Source organism: Myiozetetes cayanensis, unplaced genomic scaffold, assembly GCF_022539395.1.
Source record: "Myiozetetes cayanensis isolate MyiCay16 unplaced genomic scaffold, myiCay2020 scf1, whole genome shotgun sequence".
Classification (NCBI taxonomy): domain Eukaryota; kingdom Metazoa; phylum Chordata; class Aves; order Passeriformes; family Tyrannidae; genus Myiozetetes; species Myiozetetes cayanensis.
Window position 1 is genome coordinate 11,953,931 of NW_026086604.1, and position 24,157 is coordinate 11,978,087.

At 38.4% G+C, this 24,157-nt stretch overlaps 1 protein-coding gene across 3 annotated transcripts in view; it reads left to right on the forward strand.

Moving 5' to 3' along the window:
* The window catches only part of TAF2 (TATA-box binding protein associated factor 2), a 63,290-nt gene that overhangs the window by 6,197 nt on the left and 32,936 nt on the right, over positions 1-24,157 (forward strand). For 2 of the 3 annotated variants that reach the window (XM_050320517.1, XM_050320668.1), the window contains exons 4-14: positions 8,984-9,102; positions 10,446-10,587; positions 10,959-11,190; positions 11,511-11,695; positions 12,270-12,383; positions 13,635-13,734; positions 15,373-15,458; positions 20,067-20,202; positions 21,144-21,298; positions 23,143-23,257; positions 23,357-23,466. In XM_050320517.1, the coding sequence (XP_050176474.1) occupies positions 8,984-9,102; positions 10,446-10,587; positions 10,959-11,190; positions 11,511-11,695; positions 12,270-12,383; positions 13,635-13,734; positions 15,373-15,458; positions 20,067-20,202; positions 21,144-21,298; positions 23,143-23,257; positions 23,357-23,466 (1,494 nt within the window). The remainder of the gene's footprint in view (positions 1-8,983; positions 9,103-10,445; positions 10,588-10,958; positions 11,191-11,510; positions 11,696-12,269; positions 12,384-13,634; positions 13,735-15,372; positions 15,459-20,066; positions 20,203-21,143; positions 21,299-23,142; positions 23,258-23,356; positions 23,467-24,157) is intronic. The other variant, XM_050320588.1, reaches the window with a different exon arrangement.

Consider the following 24,157-nt stretch of genomic DNA (forward strand, 5'->3'; position numbering starts at 1 on the left):
GTTTTAGGGCTGCTATTTTTGAGCTGTCTCTGTCCTACTTATCTTCTTTCTTTTCCTTGTAATTTGTTACTTTCTTGATTCTGTCAATATAAAGGAAGCAGAATTGTTTTTTCTGGGCTATAATATGTAGAAATCCTACAGTGTGTGCTTTAATACTGAGACAACTGCTTGTATCTCGGCCCTATTTATTTAAAACTGGCAAGATCTGTTTTTTCTTAATCTTATGGGTGAGATTGTAAACTGTTAAATAGGTACAGCAAAAGTTCAGAGTTTTGATGTAGTGGTTTGATCTGTGGTAAGTGAAGTTTGTGATGATCCTGCTGGTGCCTGGTTATGTGCTTCGCATGTTTGTGGGGTAACTAGGATGCCAGGCTGAGAAGCTACTGCATTTTGTTGTTACTTCTATGTAAAGGAAGCTGTGTTTTTGCATAGCTAGCTAATGTGTACGTAATGTGTTCCTGTGCATTGCATGTTCATTTGCCTTTTTTCTAGCTGGAAGCCTGTAGTTTTTAAAGATAAAAAATATGAAGATGTTTTTATATTATTGGTCTTCACTGCTGCTTTAGTTACAAGCAGCAGTAAGCTGTGATAGAGCACAATGTGGTAGCCTTCAGGGCATGTCTCTCTTGCAGTATTGTTCTTCTGAGAAGTCAGTGATCAAGCCTTTAGCCTTTGCACAAAACAGAAAAATTTCTGGTGGACTGAGTATGTGCTGCTTTACTGCAGTAAGTAGCCTTCATTTCCACTGCTTGGATGCCTGTAAAATTGTAAATTCATTGTAGACTTCGTGAGAAATAAATGAAGTGTACTGGTTCTGGCCAGGACAGGGTTAATTTTTGCAGTAGCTGGAAGGGGTTGTGGCGGAAACCACCTCACATCATTTTCCAGGGATGGGTGAAGGACTTACTGCTGGGTCAGTGCTGATGTAGCAGGGTATTGTGTTTGTGCCTCCAATTCTTCTCTCCAGCCAACCGAAGGGGAAGGGGGAAGTGATCGGTTGGGACATGGTTTGGAGTGTTTCTGTGGGAACAATAAATCGGGGAATACCATTCCTGAAACACAACAGCCTTATGTGGTGCCTAATGTTGGGCACGGAGAGTTGAGATAACAAGAGGTCTATGTGGAGTGGGTTGGAAACAAATTTATCTAAGGGTTTGTTGTATCAGGTAGGGAGCCACTGGGCACAATGTTGCTTGGTCTGTTCATGTTGGTGAGGTTCCTAACCCTGTATATGTTTCTATATATGCACTATTTGCCCACCATGGTGCTCTTTTTCAGAGCGGGAGAGGGATCAGGATTGCTCTGTTTTTGTGTTGTGTGATACCAGCTTATGACAGGATAACACCAAGGGCAGTGAGGGCCATTTGGGATGTGTATTCAGTGTTGTTCTCCTACCCTTACCTCAGGCGCTGCCTTTGGGAGTCCATTAATAACTGTAACCAATCCGTGGGGAGAGAGAACGGGGGAGGAGAATTTTTTTCCCCAGCTTTTCACTCCCTTTTTCTCCTTCAGGCCTGTTACTACAGCTTTTGACAATTTTGATTTCCTTTGGATATTAAGGAAAGCAGACCAACAGGCACTGTGGCCACTCCAACTGCAGCTGAGCCAGAGGAACAACCTGTGCTGGTAGCAGTCACCCCTACACAGAAGAAGGAATTCATGACAAAATGAGTTTGCTTAGTGAGGGATAAAGAGGAAGCAAGGCCCTCAGAACAAGAGGAAGAGGCAGTGCCAGAGATAATCAGCTGATCACTATCCCCAGGTGAGCTGTGAGAAAAGATATTAGCTGCCAGTGGGGTGAACCTCTGGTGACCTGGTTGCTCCAGTGCTGGGATATCACGGCCTACAATATGAAACTAGATGGTACTGAAGCCAAGCAACTGAGATCCCTGTCGCAGGATGTGGGCATTGACAAGGAGACTGGGAAGAGGACAGAAACTCAGCCTCTGGAGGCAACTCCTGCCAAGCATGAGGGAAAGACATTCTCTCAAGGATGATCTAGTACAGCACATCACAGCCATAAGAGTATAAGGCTTTAGTTGACACCAGCACACAATGCACCCTGATGCCATGAAGATATGTAGGGGCAGAATCCATCTCTACTTTTGGAGTGACAGGGCGATCCCAACAGCTGACTGTATTGGAAGCTGAAGTGAGCCTGACTGGGAATGAATGGTAAAACCACCCCATTGTGATTGGCCCACAGGCCCGGTGCATCCTTGGCGTAGATTACCTCAGGACAGAGGAAGTTAGAGAGCTGAATACCTTGCCTGGTCTCTAGAGGACCCTTCTGCTGTGGGACTGCCGAGGGTCAAAGAACAACAGATACTGGTTGCTACCATAGTAGTACACTGTCAACAACACACGAACCAGGACTCTGTGACCCCCATGCGTGAGATAATTTGTGAACTGGAGAGCCAGGGAGTGGTCAGCAAGACTCTCCTGCCTTTTAACAGTCATATATGGCCAGTGTGTAAGTCCAGTGCAGAGTGGAGACTGACAGGAGACTATCATGGCCTGAACAAAGTCCACCACCACAGAGTGCTGCTGTGCTGGACATGCTGGAACCTCAGTACGAACTGGAGTCCAGGGCAGCAAAGTCGTGCCACCATCAATGCTGCCAGTGTGTTCTTCTGCATTCCTTCAGCAGCAGAGCAGTTTAACAGTTTGCCTTTACTTGGAGGGGAGTGTAGTACACCTGGAACTGACTGCCCAGAGGGTAGAAACACAGCCCCACTATTTGTCATGGACTGGTGCAGACTGCCCTGGGAAAGGGTGAGGCTCCAGTACACTTGCAGTACATTGGTGACGTCTTTGTATGGGGCAACACAGCAGAAGAAGTTTTTGAGAAAGGGAAGAAGAGAATCCAGATCCTCCTGGAAGCTGATTTTGCCACAAAACAAAGTAAAGTCAAGGGACCTGCCCGGGAAATTCAGATTTTAGGAGTAAAATGGCAAGATGGATGTTGCCAGATTCTAATGGACATGGTTAACAAAATAGCATCTATGTCCCCACTGAGCAGTGAGAAGGAAACACAGGCTTTCCTAGATGCTGTGGGTTTTTGGAGAATGCATATTCCAGATTACAGTGAGGTTGTAAACCCTCTCTATCAAGTAACCTGGAAGAAGAATGATGTAAGTGGGGCCCTGAACAACAACAAGCTTTTGAACAAATTAAACAGTAGATTGTTCATGTAGTAGCCCTTGGGCCAGTCAGGACAGAACAGGATGTGAAGAAGTGCTGTACACTGCAGCCAGGGACTGCTGGTGTTCTGGAGCTGGGGATACAACAGATCTGAGGCCTGTTACATCCCAACTGCAAAAGAGGTCCTGGTTTGAGCTGCTTCAGAAGTAATTGGCACTGAGGCACAGCTGCTTCTGGCACCTTAACTGTAAGTGCTAGGCTGGATGTTCAAAGGGAAAGTCCTTTCCACACATCATACCAGAGATGCTATGGTGGAGTAAGATCACGCTGGTCACACAGCGAGCTAGAATAGGAAACCTCAATCACCCCAGGATCTTGGAAGTCATCACAAAGTAACCTGAAGATGAAAATTTCGGACTACCATCAGAGGAGGAAAAGGTGACACACAATGAGGAGACCCTACCATGTAATCAGCTACCAGAAAATGAAAAGTGACATGCTCTTTACTCATATTTCTTGCTGTATTGTAGCTCTACATCCAAAATGAGAAGCTGCCATATGGAGTCCTAGATGGCAGGTCGCAGAAGCTGTTGGGAGACAAGGAGGATCAAGTCAGGTTTCAGAGATGAAAGCTGTCCAGCTGGCTTTAGGTATTTCTGAACAAGCAAAATGGCCAGTGCTCTACCTCTTCGATGACCTATGGATGGTAGCAAATGCTCTGTGGGGGTGGCTGGACTGATGGAAAAAGGCCAATTGGCATTGCAGAGGGAAACCCATCTGGGCTGCTGAACTGTGGCAAGACATTGTTGCCCAGGTAGAGGAGTTGGCTGTAAAAGTACATCTTGTAGACACACACATACCCAAGAGTTGGGCTGCAGTCTGTAAGGCTGAATTGTATAACGCTGATTGTTCAATGGCACTGCCACTGTATGCCAGAACTACTGTGGACAATGAGTATGTGCTCCACATACACCAGTCCAAGCTCCTGGTGCACCGTGCAACCAGCCGACAGCACTCCAGCCCTCCTGCCCTGGAAGACATCTAGGATGGACAGAACCCACAGTCATGGACTGAATGAGCTCACCAGACGTCTTGGGGGATGGCCATTGGCTATGGAAGTGATACCTGTGCTTGGGTATGCATATATATGTGTGTGTATATCCATATACACATACACAGGTATAGTAGGAAGGTGTAGGATTTGGGGACAACGTAGATGGTATAAAATAAGGGGTGGGTAATGTCCTAGTTCTGGCCAGGACAGGGTTAAGTTTTGCAGTGGCCAGGACCTGGAGGTTATTCTGTACCACCTCAGTCATTTTCCAGGGATGGGGAAAGGCTCACGGGGCAGAGGGAGCAGTTGGGTATTTTTGGAGGTTTTCTGTGGGGTGAGCATTAATGTGTGAATTGTTCACCTCTCTCCCTGTACACTCTGTTGTTTGTATTGTGGCTTTTACTGTTCCTTGTCTTACTTCATTGCTGTTTCCAGTAAATTGTTCTTGTCTCAGCCTGGGTTCTTTACCTTTTGTACCTCCAGTTCTTCTCTCCTGCCCACCCCAGGGGAAGGGGGAGTGATTGAGTGGTGCTTGGTTTGGAGTGTTGCACTAGGAACACTAAATTGGGGAATACTATTCCTAAACCATGACACAAAGGTGTAGAGAACTTTTGAAAAAAGAGAGGACAAAGTCCTTAAGCTTGGGCAGGAATGAAAAGTAGGTTTTTCAGTGTGCTAAAGGTTCAAATCATTGCCTTATTAATAAATTACATATATGTGTACATACCTATTTAAAATATGCTATATATATATGACATATATGCTATATCATATATATGTTCCAATATCAAGTGCTAATTCTATCTGGGAAACAAAGTAAAATAGTAAATGAATTACAGGTAATGAAGAGTAATGAATTGCTTGTAGATCAAAGAACTTACTTTGCCAAGTTGATGTTAAGTACTGTAAGAAGACAGTGCTTTATAGACAACATGTTTAGCACATATGTTTGTAGTGGTGCAGGTAATAGTGAGAAATGCTGTAGAAAGCTGACATGGAGCTCTTTGGAATCAGTTAGTAGCATTAAAAAATAAGCCTCTACAGAATCCCTTCTTTACAAATTGCATGCACTTGGGGTGTAATTAACAGTGTTTGGGGTGAATTCTGATAATAAAATGTATCCTACCAGGAAGAAAACATGAATGGCCTATTTGTTTTTCCTTTTCAATCTACACTTACAATCAGGAAAATTTATTATTGTTCCTTGGGCTGTCAGTTTTGGCTTGTGTTTTTGTTAAAATGGCCATATCCAGTTTATGGAGAATAGTTCAACCTATGAAAAAATTAATCTGTGGTACTAAGCCTTTCATAGATTCCTTTCACAATGAATCACCCATTTGAATTAGAGCACTTCACAAAAATAGAAATATCAGAATAGACTGTTTTCCACAAAATATTAAAGTCTGTGGAGTCTACCTGTTTTGCTGTAAAATCATAACCTTTTCCTGTCTGTGAACTCACTGATGTTTGAAGTATAGCCACAAGCTCATCACAATGCTCAAACTTGGAACAAATTCTCACTGATGTATTGGAAAGGGATCCCCTATGAAAAATAGTAATTTTTCAGAACCAATTTAGATTAAAATTTAAAACTTTCAGACTTTACAGTCTAAAAGAATGTTACTGTTGTTTGCTGTTGCTAGTTTTTTTAATTACTAATATAGTTCTTAGTTGTGCAGTCTTCTTTTAAATAGAGTTTTTCCAGTGGTATTTGTTTGCCTTTCTGCCATTTGAAGATGGATTAAAACAACATTGGCTAGGGTGTTTCTTTGAGCCCTCAGTATGACAGATCAGGGAGGTAAACCAACTGAAAGTTGTCTGAAAAGAAAGAAAAAGACTCTTTTTCCATTTGGCACTGTGAGCTGGATCCCCCCAGGGTCAGGTGAACAGTAGTCTCCTTAGTGAGGGAGGGAGCAGGAATGAGTGACTGAGACTGGGAGACAGCACATCAGCTGGAGTTTAAGTGGGTTTGAATTGTTCTGGAGCCATAGCTGAAGTTATAGTATATTCCAGTGTACAAATTCAAACTTTTGCATTTAAAACTTGTTGGTGTTAGATCCTATCTATAGGTACACTTCATCTGTGAAAAAGGGAAAAAAATTATTAAAACTTGAGATTTGGGTGTTTCTCTGCTCAAATGGTCCCATTTACTATTCATGTCTGATTTTCAGAAGCTTCCAAGTGAAGTAGACAAGTTTACTGCTCCTGATATTCTCAGTCCTGGTAGTGGTGCCAGGGAATTTGTGCACTGTTATTGCCAAAGATGAAGAACTACATGAAAATATGTTCTCAATATATTTCAGTGTTTTAGCAAAGTTTTTTATATGTGGAAGACTAAGACTATTAAGCGTCGTGTTTGACATAGCTAGACTTACAGAATGATGCTGGCATGGTTAATTACACTTCATTCTTCCAAATAAGGTACTGTAATTTGGGTTGATTTCTCTGTGGGTGGTGAATAGAGAATTGTTAGATCAAAGCAAAATCCTGAAATGAGATCATGTCTACTTTGTGTGGACTTCAGATTCCATGGAAGGCGGAGTCCCCAGCCGAGAGTTAATTTACTCCATTGTGGTATAGCAATGTTGCACCTGGGTCAGGGCAACCCCCAGTATCAGTACAGGCTGGGGTATGAAGGGATTGCAGGCAACCCTGTGGAGAAAGACCTTTGGGGTGCTGGGGGATGAGGGGCTCAATATGAGCCATCATGGTGCACTCACAACCTAAAAGGCAACCCTGTCCTGGGCTGCCTCACTGGCACATGGGCAGCAGGGTGAGAGAGGTGATTCTACCCCTCCCCTCAGCTCTGGTGAGAGCCCACCTGGAGTGCTGCATCCAGCTCTGGGATCATCAGCACAGGGAGGACAGGGACCTGTTAGAGCAGTGGGCAGGGGGAAGGGAAAAATTCCTACCTAATTTCTAGGAACCAGTAAAACCATGACATAGCTTGACGTCAGTGCCTGGCAAGGTTATGGAGCAGATCATCCTGAGTGCAATCACACAGCACCTACAGGATGGACAAGGGATCAGACCCAGCCAGCACAAGTTTAGGAAGATCTGACCAACCTGATCTCCTTTCATGATCAGGTGACCCACCTGGTGGATGAAGGGAAGGCTGTGAATGTGTCTGTCTGGACTTGAGCAAAGCCTTTGACACCATCTCCCACAGCATACTCCTGGAAAAGCTGGCAGCCCACGGCTTGGACAGGGGCACTCTGTGCTGGGTTAAGAACTGGCTGGAGGGCCGGGCCCAGAGAGTGCTGGTGAACGGGGCTGCATCCAGCTGGCGGCCGGTCACTGTGGTGTCCCCCAGGGATTAGTGTTGGACCAGTCCTGTTTAACATCATAATTGATGATGTGGGTGAGGGGATTGAGTTTAACAAAGTTGCTAAACTCAAGGCTAAACTGGAAGGCAGGAGGGCTGTGCAGAGGGACCTGGACAAGCTGGAGAGATGGTCTAATTCCAGTGTTGGGGAATAATCCAAGTGCCAGGTCATGCACTTTGGCCACAACCCCCTGAAGGCTGGGGACAGAGTGGCTGGAGAGCAGCCAGGCAGAAAGGGACCTGGCAATTTGAATGGACAGGAAGCTGAACACGAACCAGCAGTGTGCCCAGGTGGCCAAGGTGGCCAATGGCAGGAACAGTGTGGCCAGCAGGAGCAGGGCAGTGATCCTTCCCCTGTACTCAGCGCTGGTGAGGCCACACCTTGAGTATTGTGTTCAGTTCTGGGCCCCTCAGTTCAGGAAGGATATTGAGGTGCTGGGGCAGGTCCAGAGAAGAGCAACCAGGCTGGTGAAGGGACTTGAACACAAGTCCTATGAAGAGAGGCTGAGAGAGCTGAGGTTGTTTAGTCTGGAGAAGAGGAGGCTCAGGGGAGACCTCATCACCCTCTACAACTCCCTGAAAGGAGGTTGTAGCCAGGTGGGGGTCGGTCTCTTCTGCCAGGCAACCAGCAGTAAGACAAGAAGGCATGGTCCTAAGCTCTGACGTGGGAGACTTAGGTTGGATATTAGGAAGAAATTCTTTAGAGAGAGCGCAATCAGGCATTGGAATGGGTTACCCAGGGAGGTGGTGGATTCACCATCCCTGGAGGTTTTTAAGATGAGACTGGATGTGGCCCTTAGTGCCATAGTCAGTAACCACAGTGGTAGTGGATCAGGGATTGGACTTGATGATCTCAGAGGTGCTTTCCAACCTGGCTGATTCTATGATTCTGTGATTTCTGTGTTTGTGTATTAAGGCCAAAACTCTAACCTGTAGTAGTTTATGTGATATTTACAAGTGCATAAAAAACTCCTCTTCCTATCCATCAAACTAAGGGAGGAAAAATACCAATGCCAAGCTAAAATCTTACTACATTTAGAAAAGGAACATAAGAGCAAAACTGCAATATATGAGGAAGCAGATCTTCAAGACAGATCTTTAGGAAAAAGTTACAAACTTAACTCAAAATTAAAAAACCCAGAATTTAAAATTTCTAACCTAATAAATATAAGTATTACTCTTATTGGCTAGAAAAGAACACTGAGCATTTCTCACTTAATTTATTGGGGATTATTGCTGCTTAAGTCTTTTTGATCATGGATCACTTCTACAAGAGCCACATTTTAAGTTCTGGTTGTTGAAATCTAAGCTTTACTCCTTTTCTCTTCTTTAAAAACAAAACAAAACACGTGGTTGAACATACACCTTGAAATTCAGTATAGAAATTGTATATCTGCCAAAGTTGTTTTTTGTGGTTCAGCACAACTGCACTTTAAGAATTAACTGGGTATTTCTGACAGGAGGAATCTCAACTATTTTTCCAATGCCTATGCTGCTGCAGTCAGTGCTGTGGACCCAGATGCTGGAAATGGAGAACTCTGCATTAAGGTTCCCTCGGAGCTGTGGAAACATGTTGATGGTAAGGAGACCATACTGAAAACTTAATTTAAGATGCCATAGAGTTCTTAGCTACAAGTTTGCATGGGAGGATGGTAGATTTAAATAAGTAGAAGTAGTGTTACATTATTTTATGAAATTTTGGTTACTGTTTCCTTTTTCATCACCTGTATCTTTCCACTTGAAGTATGAAAAAATACCTTCACACTTCTTGGTAATATGGAGAAATGGTAGCAAGATTTCTTAACACTCTTTACAAACATACTCTTGGGTGGTCATGACCCCAGAAGAATATCTGAGGAAGTGGGAATAATGGAGTATATTGGGTTCTAAATTGTGATTTTGGGGTTACTCACAATATATATGATCCAACAGAGAAAATAATTTACACGGATATAGCTATATCCATCTTCATACAAAGCTATATCAATTTTATCCCACCTCACTTTGAAGAATGGTCATTTTAAAATTGATTTGGTAGTGAAAATAGACTGCTTTATAAACTGGCATACTAGATCTTGGGGTAAGCAACTGTTTGAATAAATTACCCTCTGGTGTTGACTGTTTTCTTAGTGGATCTTATTAGTTTCTTGTATAATTTTCTTACATGGCTTAATCAGTTTTTCCCATGGATTTGTGAGACTTGTGAGAAAATAATAACAACTGAATCATGAAGCTGACTCACACAGTGTTATCAGATGCAGCTTAATGGGAAAGACATCTTTGTTTCTTTTAATTTTTGTCTAAGTTCCTGTTGCCTTATTTGCAAGCCTAGAAAGGAAAATATTCAAGCTTGTATAATTTCACTTTTCAAATTTGAATGCCAAAATATGGTGAGACTTGTGGGATAAATTTCAGTGTATGCTTGAATTTCTTTTCTTGCCAGCCTATTCATAGGTGAAATTTCTGTGAAACTAAACCAAAGCAAAGACACTTAAGTTACAGGAAAAGTGTTAGCTATAATAAGAGGTTTTAAGCAACTGCAAATGACAATAATATGTCTTTTAAGAATGTGCCTTCTACATGCAGTTTTTGTAGAACATTATTTCAGCAAGGTACAAAGGAGATCATGGTTAGGGTGTAAAGATGCTTTACTGTTGGGAAATTGGAAGATTAAACGTAGCTCCGATTGCAGCTTTTATTAATTAATAAAGATTCCTATAAATTCATATCCTGTAAGTTATGCTTAGGAGGTCTCAGGTTTTAAGCTTTTGAGCTGTACTTTTTAAGAGGACTCAGAAGTCCAGGAGAATGAAGTGAACACATAGTCTTGAAAGACCAAGAGTCCAAAACTGAATTACTGTTCTGAAATAACTTTCATGTAAGTTGCATATATTTACTCCAGTTTTGGTCTTTGTGCTGCAGAGTTAAAAGTGCTGAAGGTGCATATAAACTTTTCTCTGGACCAGCCGAAGGGAGGCCTTCATTTTGTGGTACCCAACATGGAGGGCAACATGGCAGAAAGAGGGGCTCATGTCTTTTCATGTGGTTATCAGAACTCTACAAGGTAAGAAAACTGTCTTTGAATGTTAGACTGTATTTCCTATTTAGTGTAGGAAATACAAATAATTTCCTTGAATTCTTCTAAGTTTGAAAAATTCTAGAACTTAATTTGTGCTTGAAAGGATCTTACCAATGTGAAGTAGCATCTAATGGCTAGTAATTAGGATTTCTGGTCTTTATAGCTCAGCAGGAGATAATGTCAAAAAAACTCATAAAGCTTTATTAAGTTAATGTATTGTAGGAGTCAGTATGTCAACATTCATATATTCTTAAAGTATTTAGGAATATAGTTTGGAACTTGAGAGAAAAATCACGTGGGAAAAAGAGTTAAGTAGAATTATTAACCATTTTTCCCCCCAATTTTAACTTTCCCAGATTTTGGTTTCCTTGTGTTGATTCATATTCTGAGTTGTGTACCTGGAAGCTTGAATATACTGTAGATGCTGCAATGGTGGCTGTTTCAAACGGAGATTTGGTGGAAACTGTGTACACCCACGATATGAGAAAGAAGACTTTTCATTACATGCTGACTATTCCAACTGCAGCTTCTAACATCTCCTTGGCAATAGGACCTTTTGAAATCCTTGTTGATCCATACATGCATGAGGTAATAATCTTCATCATAGAGGTCTCCTTTTTATTTTTTTAAAGAATTACTGACTTTTATGTTGCAACCAGTATAAATCGGTCAAATGAGGATATGTCTAGATCAACCTCCATTAGTACAGTTATATGATAAAGCTTGTCTAGTAATGCTTGTATTTAAGTTTATGTCCAAAATAAAGCCTTTGAATGAATAATAATTCTGTTTCTGTCTGAATTTATGGGATGAATTTAGTTGGAGTTGCATTTTTTCTGTTATGTAATATGCTTTATGTATTTGAATATATTTGTAGGCCTTCTGACAAATTCTCCTGTGTTTTGTAGGTGACTCACTTTTGCTTACCACAACTTCTCCCGTTGCTCAAACACACCACATCATACCTTCATGAGGTGTTTGAATTTTATGAGGAGATTCTTACCTGCCGCTACCCATACTCCTGTTTCAAGACTGTTTTCATAGACGAAGCTTATGTTGAAGTAGCTGCTTATGCATCCATGAGTATTTTCAGGTTAGTTATGAGAAAATGGCACCACAGGCCTAGAAGCTCTAGATCCAAACCTGTTGAGAAATATCTGAAAGTCTAGTTATTTTTGTAGCCTGAGTTTTGGGCTCTCTAGTTTGAAAAGGCTCGTTTTTGTTGGCATTACAAGCTTTTAACACCATTGCCATTTTTATCTGTTTTAAAGAGGTTAGATTTGTATTTACTTTAAGAAAAAACTGGCAGCGATTTTCCTTCTGAATTAGAAATGCCATGCATAAAATATTTAATCTCAAATTAAGTGCAGAAGTTTGATTGTGTTTTACTTTTCTTCAGCTGGAATAGGATATCAGGAATCCAAGAGAGTTTCACCAGTTACACTGTTTAGCCTCTACACAGAGATTGTATATGGATGTATATACTGACCTCCTGTATAGCAGGAGATCTGCCTGATTTATAAGATTATTTTAAAAAAGGTGTTACTGTCTCACTGGAAAAACAGTGAATGAATTATTTGATTTATTTTGGCTTTTAAAGCAGGGTCTCTTGTGTTTCTTTGGAGCTGGTGCTCATGTTGTGTTATTTTCTTTTTATGGGGGTCCAGCACAAATCTCTTGCACAGCGCAATGATTATAGATGAAACTCCACTGACAAGGAGGTGCTTAGCACAGGCCCTGGCCCAGCAGTTCTTTGGATGTTTCATATCCAGAATGTCCTGGTAAGTATTTTACCATACTATTCTCTAGAAAATGGGAAAAATCTAGGAAGCTAAAATTTTAATTTGCATATCACATTTTATCAGCAAAATAAGCAACACTCAAATTGTAGAAGAAAGGAAGAAAAAGGAAACAAAGTAATAAAACCAGCTCAATAAATGAAAATCCGTTTGTTGTTGTTGTTTGAAAGGAGAATGTGAGAGATAAAAGTTGCAAAGGCTGTAGAGATAGGATATGCCTTCTTGAATGTTGTAGTGTGCTTTGGCACTTGGACATTTTAGAAGGGAGACTCTTCTACATCATCAGTAAATTTCTGTCAGATTTTCTGGGTGAAGAAGTGTAGCCTGCATAGGAAGTACTTACAGAACACAGAACTAATAAATTAAGAAGTTGTTCAGGGAAGACAATGCAGAAATTAGCGTCAAACAGGAAAATTCCTGCTAAGGCAGCTATAACTTCATTGCTCAGAAAATTTCCTCAGCTGGTTCTTGCAGTTATGGTCAGTATTTATTTTGAAACCTTTTGCATACACTTCTTATACTGGGGACAATTAGCCCATTACTTTTTTTCCTTACAAAAGTGTATGTCCCGGAGTATCCTTATCTTAAAAAAAGGAAATCAAAATGTTCTTAAATTGGTGTTCATTCTATAATAATTTCTCTTGCCCTTCTTTATTCGTAGCCTACTTCCATGGTGAAGACAATTTTTTATGTTTTTCATGGTTCCCTTTTTATATGTTCTTGTTTTATTCGCTTCATCGTACCCTGTGTATCATTCTTCTGTTTACAATTCTAGTTCTTGTTGTAGTTTTTGTCCATATTTTTCTCTCTTAGAATCACAGATGTGTTTAAATGGGTGTCCACCAAATTGTGATAGGTATTTTGTTTACTTGCTGTCCAAATCTTCTGCATTGAGATGGTTATCAAGAACTTAAGATCGTATAGATTAGCAGTTGCTTTAGCTTTAGTATCCATTTCCACCCATTTATTATTACTATTTCGGCTAAAATAGTTTGGGTTTATATTTTAATCTGGATTTCTGTGGTAAAAGTTCAGTTTTCACTGACTTTTCAGTTTCATTGGTCCCATCCAGGTGCCAAGATCCATAAATTGGTTCACAGCTCATCAGACTCCTATTGACTTAGAGAAGTTACATAACCTGTTAAATATTGTGACTATTTTTGAGCTGGTCAAAAATACCGTCCCCTACAAAATATCTTCTGAAATTATATATTTCATGCATCTTTCTTATAGGTCAGATGAATGGGTGCTAAAGGGAATTTCTGGTTACATTTATGGCCTTTGGATGAAAAAAACCTTTGGTGTTAATGAGTATCGCCACTGGATTAAACAGGTAACATCATAATAGTTTTCTATACCTTTTAGATGTTTTGCATTGAAGAAGATACAGTATAAAACCAGAATATAAAACAGCTTTTCATTGCAATCTAAAGACATGTTTAGTAGTGATAAAACATAGAGCTAAAATATCTTTACCACTTTCTGCAAGGAAATCCCCCAAACATAGGAACCAGAACACATTTTTCTGACTGCCATATGAATAATGAATAATAATTTTCATTGTCTCTCTGTGCAATTAGTTTTCCTCTTTTTGTTTGGACTTGTACACCAAAAAAAAAGGTCAAAAAAGGTGTTACTTTTTGAATACATAGAATGTAGAATTCATAAGGATATGTATTTGATGAATTCATTATACTGTGGTGGCCATCTGTGTAGCTCAGAAAGGCTCCAGTATTAGCTTGGATCAGTAGTGGACCAGGTAACTTTTAATATCATTGGAGTGCTAGATGAAATAATGAAACAGTAAAAAATTCCTGTTGAATGGATTTCTTGACTTGGAAAAGAAATTTCTGTCTATAGCTTACATTTCCAAATGTAATGCTCTGACACAGATACTTTCCAGTGATAGAAGCAGTGACTCCTCATCGTTTGCCAGTAGCATTCATTCATAGAAAGATGTGCATCTTCTTCTTCTCATCACATTCTCTTCCTCTTCCTATTCCAAAAAAGTAAATTCCTAACCCCATGGGCTCCATTAACATCCCGTACTCCCATGGGGACCCAATACCATATCCTTGTCTGCCTACTGTTCCTTCAGCTCCCCGGTCGTGTGCTGTGTGTGCTGAAGGTGTGGGTGCTGCAGGGAACAGCCCGGCTGTCTGAAGGTCTGTTGCAGAGTTCACTGCTGTGTTGTCCCCCTGGAGTTGCTAAGGATGTCCACATAGAACTGAGAGGTGCTACTGTCACAGCCTCCTGTTCTGCCCTTCCTTCTTGGAATGTGTTACCAGTGTATGAAAGTGTGTCAGTTTATATGAATCAATGAATATCAATACATATCAACATTCGAAAATTCTTTAATTAACACTGGGTTACGGACAGACATCGGTTTACGCTGATTGGATTCATGGTAATGAATCATGGTAATGACTGTTGAGTGACAGTGAGCCCATGCAAACATCCGGCCTTAAAGTGTGCTTGTTAACATGGGCACAGCATCACACAAATTCAGATTCACGTTCCTGTGCAGAGCTTGAGCCAGATGTGTGTGTGTATATATATATATATTCATAGTTAAATATTTAATTTTACTTATGTATATTATATACATACATACATATACGTATGGGGAGGCTGTAGTTGCTCTCTGCTGCAAGGAAATGCTGATCACTTTTATTCCTTTTGGTTAGAGACAACTTATTTATTGAATAATAATACTTTTTAGCTAAAATGTAGTTCAGTATTGTTGTGGGTTGACCCACTGTCCAGACCCAGAATAAGTATTAACTGCTAATTTCTACTGGTTTATTATTGTTTGTTGTGCAAGGAACACCTCTGATTTTAAAATATTCTCTCTCTTTGTAAATAAGGTTAATTAGGAGGTATGGCTTGAACAATGATAATAAAAGCTTTCTTGTCTTCTTTAAATAATTGGTTTTGAATTATGCTTACTTAAGTATGTTGTTCTTCTTAGGAGTTAGATCAAATAGTGGCATACGAACTGAAGACTGGTGGAGTTTTACTGCATCCAATATTCGGAGGAGGAAAAGAGAAAGACAAGTATGTTTATTTAAGCTGCAAGTCATTGCAGGGTATGTTTTCATGGGACCATTAATATATGCCTTGGGTGTGTTGTGTAGCACAAAGCCAAAGGCTGAAGATCTTGAGCTGCCCAAGGCATGTATTACCAGTCTCATAAAGCACATCTTGAGAATATTGTAATAACTGTGGTTTTATTTGTCTTTCTTTAAATCTCAAAAGGACTTAATTATAATGAATGTTTTTAATGCTGTTATGAAACTGCTTTTTAGTAAGAGGATAAGAGAGAAGATGATTCCAGAATTTTGACCTGAGCTATTTCTGGAGAGGGTAGTAGTTTTCAGGCTTTTTAGAATATCCTCAGCTTTCTGTTTCTTTGCTCTGTTTTCTTTCCATTCTTAAATATCACCTTTTAATCTTACACTGAGATTTCTTAATATATTTGGGGGAAAAAAGTACTAGATCAGTGTACTGTAAAGAACTGTTGGTTTCCAGTGTGAACAGGCTGGGTTTGTATTTTCCCAGTAACTGTAGCTTCAGTATTTTTAGTTTAAAATTATTCCCCTTACCTCTATTGTAATACTCCAATACTACTACCCACTGAGTAATATGAACCACTGGAGGTAGAAAAATATTACTAGATGTCAGATCAGTAAAGTTTATCTGGGTTTCAGTGACAAGCTTTTGCTTTTGTTGCATAAATTGATCTAGTTATGACATAGCCTCACAAGGACTTGCTCTTTTTAAACTCACGAGCAGCATGTGCAAAACTGTGAGGTTGAGCCTGTGGAGGTATGGGAGAATATGTGATTTTCTTGTCTTTACTGCAGCAGAAGCCCCTGTTTGTGAAAATACAACCAAAATGTATATAACAGTGGTTCTCTTGCATTTGATTGTATGCAAATCCAAATTTTGTTAATTTAAAATTAAAAACTCTGAATTTAGAACTGAATGAATTATAAAAATCACTCATTTCAAATTTGAATGAGCATTTTTTTTTTTTTGATATATGAAGAAAGTGTTTTCTGAAGTCAGAAATAGGACGTGTTGTCCTATTTCACCTGAGCCAGTTGAACCCTCAGCAATGACCATGTTCTCTGGCTGTTGACAATCACAGATGCAGCTTGTATGTGCATGCCAAGCTGTTACACAGTTTTGTTTGTCTGCTCATGATGGATTTTGATTTAGTTTACTGTTCTTTCTTTTATGCAGACCAAGGACCTGGATGCTTGTGTTACACATACATCCGAAAAGCAAATTATAGTTAGCAATGGTCATTTTATGGTATGCTGTTGCTTATGATGTCTTTTTTAAATGAAAATTTGGAAAATAAGGTCTTGGCAGACTTTTTAATTGGCAGCATTACAATTCAGCAGCATACTCACCTATACAGAGAAACTAAATTCACAGTAATAGGATCAGGTGAAACTAGAAATAAGGAACACTTATTTAAAAAAAGGAAAGTCACTAAAATCAAAGTCACTTTGTAACTGTTAATTTTATTAATTTCATCATATTTATTCTAGAATTGCTTACAAATAATTGACAAAATCTTGTCCTGACGCTCATAAATGTGTTTCCTCTATGTGATGTACTACTGGACACTGTGTTTCTACAGTTACTTTACTACTGCACTGTATTACAGCTTGGTCGTAATAACCACAACATCACTTAAATATAAATTACAACTTGCAAAGTTCCCTTGTATGTAAATTAAGTATATGTTCCTGACTCTGGTAGATGATTTGTATTTAGGGGAAGTATTTTCACAATGATGTCTACAGCATTTTTTCTCCAACATATTCTATGCATTTCTTTGTTCTTTTTGTTATGATACAGTTTTCTGCCAAACATGTTTGTGGTACAGCAGTTCTAACTAATAATAATATGAAGAAAATTTGCATTAATTAATTATCTTTTTCAACTAAATTAGAAGTAGAATATGGTAATAAATCATCAAAGAGAAAAAAACCTCACCTTCTTTCAGACACATGAATTAATTTCTATGCAAAACGGGTTCTTCCTGTTTATGTCTGGTGTAACAAAGACACTGCTCTCCAGAGCCCTTGTTCTAAAAGACAAAATCCCAGACCTTGAGCAAATGAAGGAAAGGAAGCTGCAGGTTAACTGCTGTATGGATGAAAGCTTCAGAGCAAAGCTTTGTGGGTTACCTTTTCCTTTCGTGTTCTCCTCTCTCAGACTTTGGTTCTATTCAGTTTTGATTGTGCTGGTACCACCCTACTATAAAAACTAAAAAGTTGAAGAAATGTATACAGATATATTTCATGTGAAAGAAACTTATTAACAGGTTTACATTGAATGCTGGGAGTGTGTTCAAGAGCATGATCATTATAAATTTCCTTGGAAGTGTCGGTTCAGTTTCCACTTTGACAAAGGTTCTAGGTCCATATTGCTAATTTTAATTCTCATTTGGTGCCAATTCAATAAAAGTTTTAGAAGTATAATGATTGAAGAAAAGTATTATCTGAAGAAATGTACTAATACTGAATGAACTACAGAATATAACTGTTAAATGCAAAGTTGCCTCAGTTTGTTTTGCTGTTAAATAATGTAACCAGTACCAAAATCAATCAACACTTGGTAAAATTAAGGCCAAGAATGTGGGTCCTGGCTTGGTTGTAATTTGCAAGAAAAGAATTTTACCAGAGTCAATCAGCTGTATAATTTGAAGCTGGATAAATAGTTTTTATACTGAGACCAAATTATTATATAATGTCTGAGCCACAACCTCAGTTTCCTCCTTGATTTTCAGTTCTTTGATTGTTGTTAAACCTTCCCTACCTCAGAATAGAGAACTATCCAAAAGAACAGGAGAACTGTGATAAAGAGAACTTGCTTATCAACTAGAAACAGCAAGGAGTAAACCTATATACTTCTTTTTCATATAGTTACTGTACCTAAGGAGGGCTTAGATTAGGGCTTAGTACTTGCTTAGATTTAGAAATACTTTTCTTTTTGTATCTTAAGATTTTTAAACAGATATTCATGAGCAAGTAAAGGGAGTCTCCCAGTGAATAGAAAGATGGGAAAAATATTAAGGTACTGCAGCTACCTTGGGTTTTGTCATCTGAAATCTTAAGGGCTGCAGAGGAGCTAAGTGCTGGTCCTGTCCTGCTAGAGTACTTGCTGCAATATGTCTTTCAACTGCATGGAAAGATTGGTTGAAGTTAAAATGCTTTGTTTAATAGGTCTTTAAAAGTTTGGGAGAGCAGTCTCTTCCTGAGGTAGCTGGCATGAAAGATCAGGCTTACAGCACTTACCTTTGATCGTTACAATCTGTAAATCATTTCATTCTCTATTGCTGTGCCTTCTAAAACCTTTGGGCAGTTCTGGTGTCTGGTTCATCTGGAAATGGTTTAGTTAGATTATCTATAAGTGACAATCACAGGGGAAGAATCCAGTCGAGCTGAGAAATTTCAAGTTGCTGGCATTTCAATGTTGCAATGGCCAATTTCTAATTAACCACCAACCAGCATAAAATAAATCTGGATTTCCACTTCTTAAGAAGCTGGCCTGACATGGTGTGGGTACAGTTTCTTCAGATGTTTGTTATTCATTCATGGAAAACTGAAATGTTCTGTGAAAAAAAAAATTGAAGAAAAAACATAGCACAACGACATGGAGTTGCCACAGACTTGGTTCCTCAATAAAATTAAGTCAGACTTTTAATTACTTGTTCTTCTCAAGAGAAGTAGCCTCCTTGAAAGGAGGCAAAAAAAGTCTTATTTTTCTCCAGTATTATGTATTACAGTTACTTTTTTACTTTGAAACTGGACCATAAGTCAGAATACTTGTGTTCTGAAATGTAAAACTTGGTGGAGAAAATTAATTTTGAAGCTCATAAAAATTAAGTCTTTTGGTGCTTTATTGTTGTACGGCCACTAAGGCTATCGAGAAATCAGTTCTGTTTCTTAAAGTTTCAGGGTTTTCACCATTTTTGTCTTCTGATATGGAATGAACTTAAACCATTCAAAATATTTTGCTTATAGTCATGAAGGGTATATGTGAAGGAACACCACAGATAATTCAAGTTATGGAAACAGTGTGGTAGCTGTAATGTGATGCTCTGCCTAGTCTTTCTTGCAATATCTGATTTAGAGGATATCAAGTTTGCAGAAGTATTGAAAGATAAAGTTGCTAACTAAAATAAGGATAAAGCAGTTGCTTTGGCTCATCACATGAAAGTCTGCTGTGAATTGTAAAACTCTTACTTTTCTTTAATTGCAACAGTTATTTATTTAAATCCAGAATATTTTCTATATACAGTCACTCTTAAAAGGGAAGTGGAGCAGGAAGAACGTTGATTCATTAGTAATTTCCAGAAAGTCACAGATTCTTTGCTCAGTTTGTTAGTGCTACCACTCTCTTTACAGCGGGTATTGTTGCCATTAGTCTCCAACCAGTACTTGCTGGATCCCGGATCCTGAACACCCTTGTCACCTCTCTGTACAAGTGAGTGGCCATTGCAAGCATTCCACTATTTATAACTAAAGCTGCATAAGAGATCTTGACATATTGTTGGTACAACTCTAAGCTTTGTGCTAGGTCCGTTTTAACTTTCATTCAGTAAAATGCCAAATAGAGAGCTGTTTTCTTTTTTTTTTTCAGCCCTGCGTCACATTTACATTTTTCTATCAAACACCCTCATACACTGTCCTGGGAGTATTACACCATGTTCCAGTGTAAAGCACATCTTGTTATGAGACTGATTGAGAACAGAATTAGCATGGAGTTCATGTTACAGGTAGGTATTTAAATGATTGTGCAGAATGTAGAAAGCTTTTTGTCTTTAATTGCATTTCTAATCATTAAATGGAGTTTAGAGAAGAACAAAACAGGTCATCATAGGACTCCATTTGTAGTTTCAGTTTTAGGAGGACTGAATGAACATGAAATGTAGGTCATTTGTGCTAGGGTAAGGTTAGCTATTACTCTGATGCATATCCTATAATACTTTTTATATATTGCATGTGCTCTTTAATCTTAGGGTATTTCTTTGGTTTGGGTTGTTGTGATCGGTTGTCAAAACTGAGAGCCCTAGCTGATGTAGCTGTGAGCTAATCTCATGAAATTATAAGTAATGAAAGTAATGAGAATCCAGCTTCTGCTCTTTCCACTATATAAAACTATCAGTACTGGATGGAACATAGAAATTTAGATCAGAAGAAGCAATTGAATAGAAGATTGTAATTTTATTCTGAAAGGCTAAACTTGTGCAGAACTGTAGTTTCTCTCCTTTGCTAAATACCTTTTGTGACATGCCTTACAAAAGATAGGGTGCAACAAATACCCAGTCAGAAATGGAATGATATTTTCATATCAAATTCAGGTTTTGAGAGGGGCTTTAGTTTTTTTCATTGTTGTTTTGGGTTTTTTTTTAAAGAAAACATGTGTGTTGTAGAGCTGTTGTAAGTAGTTGTCAGGTTGAAAACGCAGCAGAGAACCTGATGAATATTTTATTTCTGAAAAGGGAGATAATGATCTGTTTTACTGTAGATAATTTTTGAAAGTTGATGGATTTTTAATGGATTTTATGTATGCATATATATACGTAACTTTGAGAAAGATATTTGAGACTGCAAATCACAATTTCTATTTTAGTTGCAATTCAACTGCAACTAAACATAAAAGCTTATTTTATATATTGAAATATTTAGGGAAAGTAATAACTTTTTATCATTTTAGGTTTTCAACAAGTTGTTGAGTCTGGCCAGCACTGCTTCATCTCAGAAGTTCCAGTCACACATGTGGAGTCAGATGTTGGTTTCCACATCTGGGTTTTTGAAATCTATCTCAAATGTCTCAGGAAAAGACATCCAACCTTTAATAAAGCAGTGGGTGTATCCTTTTTATTCTTGGTCTGGATTGTTAATATGGGGAACGAGTTTGGTTTTGTAATTGGCACTATTAAAGGAATGTGGAGGAAGGTATGAAACAGTTTGGTACATTATTCTGTGAATTAGATGTATATGTGACTCACAGGTTCACAATCTTTTCATCATCCTTTGGGCTGTGCTGGCTTTTTTTGCATGTTCTTTACCAGAAGGGATTTCATTAGTTTAAGTTTTACTTTGAAAGAAGCACAAGAACTCTGCAGGAATTTAAGGCCAAGTTATACTAAAGGGATTCCAGAGGACACTGCCCATAGAAATATGCTGAAGTCTGACATGGAAAATGCTATAGTCTGGTGCATTTTAATATGTGATTTCCAGTAAATCCCCATGAAATAAGTAACCTAAAGCACAGACTGATAGTTTACAATACACTTTAATAGCTTGGTAGCTGGTGTTAATATTACAATTTCAGGTAAAATAAACCTCTGTGTGTTGACTCGTCAAATTTCAGTGATATTAGGCAAGAAATAGGATTTCTTATTTTGGATTGATATGAGGGTACATTTGAATTTGCTCCATTTAACAGGTTTAATTGTTAGTTTTATTTAATGTGACTGCAGGCTGGAATCGTACATGACCTGCAGCAAAAACATACCATACTGTTCTAACAGTCAACAACAGTAGGTATTTATATTTAGACATTATTTATCTGAGCGGACTTAACAATGCTCATGCATCTCAATATCTAACTAAAAAGCACTGTATAATTGATATTTATAGAGTAATATGGGAAGTTAGCACTTTATTTGCATTGGAAGTTATTCGTAAAGTATAAATACACATTATTCTAATTTCCATATTTGAGGAAAATACAAGTTCTGTATGTACATATATTCCCACTGCGGCTATACCTAAATGTCAGCATTACTATCTGAGCAGGGTGAATCTAAACTACATCTGTTCTGTAAACAAAGAAGAATTGTAATTCTTGGATTTGGGGATTTTTCAGCTTCTATTGACTTTGGCCCCAAGGCTTATCCTGTTAACTGTACCTTGCATTTAATCCTATGATTGCAACCTCCCCACTGTGCTTGAAACAGTTACACCTGTGACAATAGATTTTCCACCCTAAGACCACAGCAGGTCTTTATGTTGTTTTAGAGGAGATGTTCTTAACTAGCTTTTTCTTATGCTCTTAATGAGGGCTGTGTTGATACTGAGTTTAAACCTTGTGCTGAAGAAACCACTAAAAATGCCTTAAACTGTACCTGATGTCAAGCACATTCATGTTGTATCCTCTCATGAATATATGAACTCATATACACACCCCCATGTGAAAGCTCACATGACCCAGTTTGAAAAATTGAAATAAAATAACTGAGTTAAATGTAATGTGGGTAGAAAACAGAAACTGATGTCTACATTTTCCCTTTGGTGTCATTTAACTAAAATATATAGTAGAACAAACCATATTGAAATTACTGAAGTCTTACTCAACTACTTTCTCTGAGAGCATATCAAGGACATTGGATGTGGTGGAGTCCAGTATAGTTTTTCATAATTAATTTTTTCTTACTGGTAATTTTCACTGTATTTCAGTTTTTCTCCATAAGAGAGGATACTGGAATTAAAGAACTGTTTAAAATAAATAAATTTAAAAAAACCCACAAAGAAACATCAAAACTTCAAAAATCTTGAAAAATTCATGAATGAACATGTTTTCATTTCCTGATTTTATTGGGATGGGAAATTCTAGGAATAAAAAAACATAAAGCAAGTGTAAAGAATTGAGAATTATGTTTGTTTATAACTACTGCACTGTGCACTAGAGTTCCTATACTGCTTATTAGGGATCAGAGTGGAGTGGTAAAATTTTATGGCAGCTTTGCATTTAATAGAAAACGGAATGTATTGGAATTGGAAATAAAACAAGACTATACATCTCCTGGGACTCAGAAATACGTGGTAAGGTCCATTTTCCATATTTTACCTACACGTACAAGTTTAATATATACATTAACAAGCATAATTTAATGTTAATAACAAAATCTTGTGAACTTGAAGGGTCCACTCAAAGTGACAGTGCAAGAACTTGATGGCTCGTTCAACCATACATTGCAGATTGAAGAAAACAGTCTTAAACATGATATACCTTGCCATTCTAAAAGCAGAAGGTAAGAACTAAAGTACAAACTACAAGGATTTTTAGTATGGATATATGCAAACAGACAGTGCATTTGATCATAAGTATAGGGTTTTTTGAATGTTTGTGTTTATATTTTCTTAATCTTACTAAATAAGATTTACCTGTAAGTGGAGAAAATAGAATTTCTTACTGTTTAAGGACAGAAAGAAACCTTATATTTTATATACAGTTCTTAATTATAAGTAATTTTGTAAATGTTTTTATAAAGAGATTGTTTATATAGAATGAGTTGAATGAAAACTAAATAATGAAGTTATTCAAAATGCCTTTGAATGGGAATCACAAATAAGGAGAAGACAAATGTAGGCCAGAGGAGTGCCTCAAGGGAACATCCAGGGAAGAAGCACTTGCAGAGTGTTCTCTTGAGTGCCAGCGCTGTTCAGTAAAACTAGTGAGCAAGAAAAGTGACATACTTCCCAAATAGATTCTCTCAGTTTTCTAATGCATTTTCATAGCTACTTTGAATTCTGCTTCTCAGAGTTGTACCTTTGTGTGTATCTGTAAAAATGGTAGGAGTAGAAATTATAGAAATGGATGCACAGCTCAAATTTATGAATACTTTTTCCTGGACAGAGCACTATTTTTTGGTGTGGGGAAATACAGAGTACTTTTGCAGGCTTATGCTCCATTTATAAACTTTTATTTGCTGGTCTGGTAAG